We start from the raw sequence: 3256 nt of genomic DNA on the forward strand, positions 1-3256 counted from the left end.
GGGACTGAGAGCGAGGGAGGGGGGCTCCCTGTACATCAAGAATCCAGAAATGGGCCCTTGGTCGCCACGCGACGAGCCGGCGGGCCAGCGATTCTCCTTGCTGAGGGTGTGTCTCATCTCCTATTTCCCTCTGAAGCGGGAAAGGGGCACACACATATTACCTTCTGCAGACCCACCCTGCCACCCTGCATGTCCCCACCTTTGCCCTGAAAACCCTCTTGTCCCCCCCACACTTCCCCCAGAACAACATAAAGCACCTTGCCAATGTGGTAGCTGTTGGCCACGGCCAGCACTCGGCCTGCTGACCTGGCGGCCTCTCGCCTCACAAACTCGGCGGCAGCCTGGATCACCTGCTCCTGGGGTGGAAAGGTCCAGCGTGGCGCACAGTAGGTGGTGTCCAGGACCAGCGTGTCCAGAGTGCCCAGCGCGCGCAGCGCGGGGTAGGCCATCATCGCGCCGTCGTCCCAGCGCATGTCGCCCGTGTGCAGCACGGTGCGAGGGGGCCGGCCCCCGCCGTCCCCGGGGATGACGAAGAGGAACATGACGGCGCCGGGACAGTGGTTGGCGGGGAGAGGGGTCACCGCCACCCCGCCCACCTCCACGGTCACATGGGGGGACAGGGGGCACACGACCCCGGCGCGCAGGCCCATGTCGCGGATGAGCAGGCGGGCGGTGACGGGGGAGCAGTAGATGGTCCCCGCGTCGAAACCCTTGGTCAAGCCCGTGGTGTGGTCGCCATGGAAGTGGGTGAGGAAGAAGTGGCGCGCGCCGGGGCGCAGGAAACGGAAGCCGTCCACGTTCAGGCTGGTGCCGGGGATATACTTGAGCGCCTCCACCTGGCTGGCCATGCCGCCGTGGAATTGCTTGCGGGCAGGGCGGGAGAGCTCCAATCGGGCGGGATTGAGGGAGAGGCAGCTCCTGCCCGGGCTGGGAGCCGGGGCAATCAGGCCTGGTGAAAGGAGCCTACAAACTCGAAGCCAGCACTCCCAGTCTCAAACCCATCATCGGACTCGACTCCGTCCACTGAGGTGTCTGTGAGGATAGGGGTCAGACACAGCCTAAGCAGCAGCTTCTGCCGGAGACTGAGCACCAGGCACTGTCAGGGAAGTGCACTTGCACCCTCCATAACCCCTCAATGCCGCCCTGTCCACCTGGAACTGCCATGTTGTCGACTTCCTCCACATCCACCTCGTCTTCGCCGGTGTCGTGCTGGGGTAAGGGTGAGTCCGCCGGATGCGGCAGAGCAACAGCGCCCAACGGGGTGAGGTCGCGTCTCCAGTCTCCCACGTGCTTCAGCTGCGTTGCGGGTGGTGGTATGGAGAGGAGGAGGTGTATCAACAGGCGGGGTGGGGTTGTCGGGACACCTGTACCTGCCGCGTCGTCCTTCATGTTACCTGCTGTGAGAGCTCGTTCTCGAGCAGGATGATATCGAGGAATCTGTTGGGGGCAGGGCCCAACAAGTCGACAGGGGGAGGAGAAAAGGTGGGGCAGGGGAACATTGGCGCCTGGCAGGGTCCCTCCTCCGGAGGAGGTGCAAGCGGTATGCTGGACAGCTCTACCCTGTCCAAATTGCAGCCTGGTATTTACGTCTATAATTCTCAACACAAATCGCCAGTATTTATCCCTTGTGTGAGTCTGTAGCACTGCGATCTGAAGCGATCCTGGTGCTGCGCATTCAAAGCATGAGGCTCCGAGCATCAATGGAAAGTTGGAAGGCTATGGGCGACCTGTCCATCGCAGAGGAGGAACATGCAACCCTCTTCTCTCCGGGATGACCTGAGCACCATCCATCGCTACTCAATTCTTGCTCGGTGACAGGGTACACACGCACTGTGTTTGAGAGCCACCCCCTGGATCAGTCAGTGGTGTCTCCCGTGTTCTGTAGACACCTGCTTGGATTGAAGGTCGGGAGGAATCCGTAGAGCCCCGAGCGATGCAGTATGGGACTGGGGTGACCCCCCAGGTTTTCGTCCCTCCCCAGCCTTCTGTCCTGAACCCCCAGCCCGGCGTCGACTGGATCACACCAGCGTCGTCCAGCTATGCCCCCGACTCCAGTGCCTACCCCTCGTACGGAGGGGTCGGCACCTCAGGACATGGCGTTTATGGTAGCTTCGAAGACGAGGCACCCCTCCTTGAAGGTGACACCCTAGAACTTGGATTCTCTTCAGTGGCGGTGGGCAGGGGGCCACCTGTCGGCTCCAAGGGGCTTGATGGAGTTCACCTTTAGCCAACATCGTCAGGAACTCTGCTCGATTGCTTGCCCCACTCACACGTTTGTTTCAGGCCGCCTCTTCCACCATCACAGAACTGGGCATCGACATTCCCGCCATCATCAATCGGACAGCTGCCATTCTGACGATGCGGCTGTCTAAAGAAAGCTTGGAAAGCTTGGACTTGGGTGGACCCCTCATATTCATGGCCCTCCTAGGCTTCGCCCATCTCCTGGTGAGGAAGTACTGCATCGCAGGCGGTTTGGGTAAGGCAGTGGCCCGGCGTGACGATGGCAGGCTCGGACGAGGGTGATAGGGACGTCTTATGAGTGCTGTCGGACATTGGGCCAGCAAAGACCTTGGCCTTGCCATACAAAGCACCTGCACCGGGTCACCCTCCACCTCCCCTTCCCCTACACCCCCCTGGCTGCCCAGGTGGGTAAGCTCCATTTCGGCTACATCCTCGGCTGGACGGTGGTGGGCTCGGGCCTCATCTGGTTTGTGCTGAACAGCATGACGGGGTCAGACCCCGAGGCTGCTGACCTCGGCCTCTACGCCTGCTGCTGCCTGCTGGGCTACGCCCTGCTGCCCCTTGTGGGGCACGCCCTGCTATCCTTGCTCCTCCCTAGGCACGCACGGGCGGGCTTTTTGGGGGGCCCACGTAGTCTGCGGTCTGGCACCCGCATGTTAAGACTGCTGATGGGTTACCTATCACCACACCAGGCAAGAGCTCAAACCCCTCCCCCTGGCCCCGCAGGAGGTCGCTGGCGGCGATAGGTCTGGGCGTGGCCGCCGTCTTCTGGAGTGCAGGCACCGCGGCCAAGCTCTTCACCAAGCGCAGCCCGGCGCTGCGGGGCCAGACCTCCGTCATCATGTACCCCGCCACCCTCATGTACACCGCCTTTGCCCTGCTCACCCTGTACTAGCCCTGTGGAGCCATGCGAGCCGTGAGGATCCGACACCCGCGCCCCACGAGGGGCGGTGAACGGGGCAGGGGAGGGCAGGGATGCAAGGGGAGGGGGGGGGGGGGGCGAAGGCGGTGGCGC

General features: G+C 62.7%; 2 protein-coding genes across 2 annotated transcripts; one reads left to right on the forward strand and one right to left on the reverse strand.

Annotated features, from left to right (window-relative positions):
• Positions 1-113: 113 nt before the first annotated feature.
• Positions 114-848, reverse strand: F751_2471 (DNA cross-link repair 1 protein; the record flags this gene model as incomplete). The annotated part of the gene is made up of 1 exon (XM_011400223.1): positions 114-848. One exon carries the CDS (start codon positions 846-848, stop codon positions 114-116), a length of 735 nt encoding a protein of 244 aa, XP_011398525.1.
• Positions 849-1933: 1085 nt separating this feature from the next.
• On the forward strand, positions 1934-3136 carry F751_2472 (Protein YIPF5; the record flags this gene model as incomplete). Its single annotated transcript, XM_011400224.1, has 4 exons — positions 1934-2138; positions 2306-2445; positions 2646-2731; positions 2968-3136. 4 exons carry the CDS (start codon positions 1934-1936, stop codon positions 3134-3136), a joined length of 600 nt encoding a protein of 199 aa, XP_011398526.1.
• Between the last annotated feature and the right edge of the window lie 120 nt (positions 3137-3256).

This window comes from Auxenochlorella protothecoides, assembly GCF_000733215.1.
Source record: "Auxenochlorella protothecoides strain 0710 unplaced genomic scaffold scaffold24, whole genome shotgun sequence".
NCBI classification, from domain to species: Eukaryota; Viridiplantae; Chlorophyta; class Trebouxiophyceae; order Chlorellales; family Chlorellaceae; genus Auxenochlorella; species Auxenochlorella protothecoides.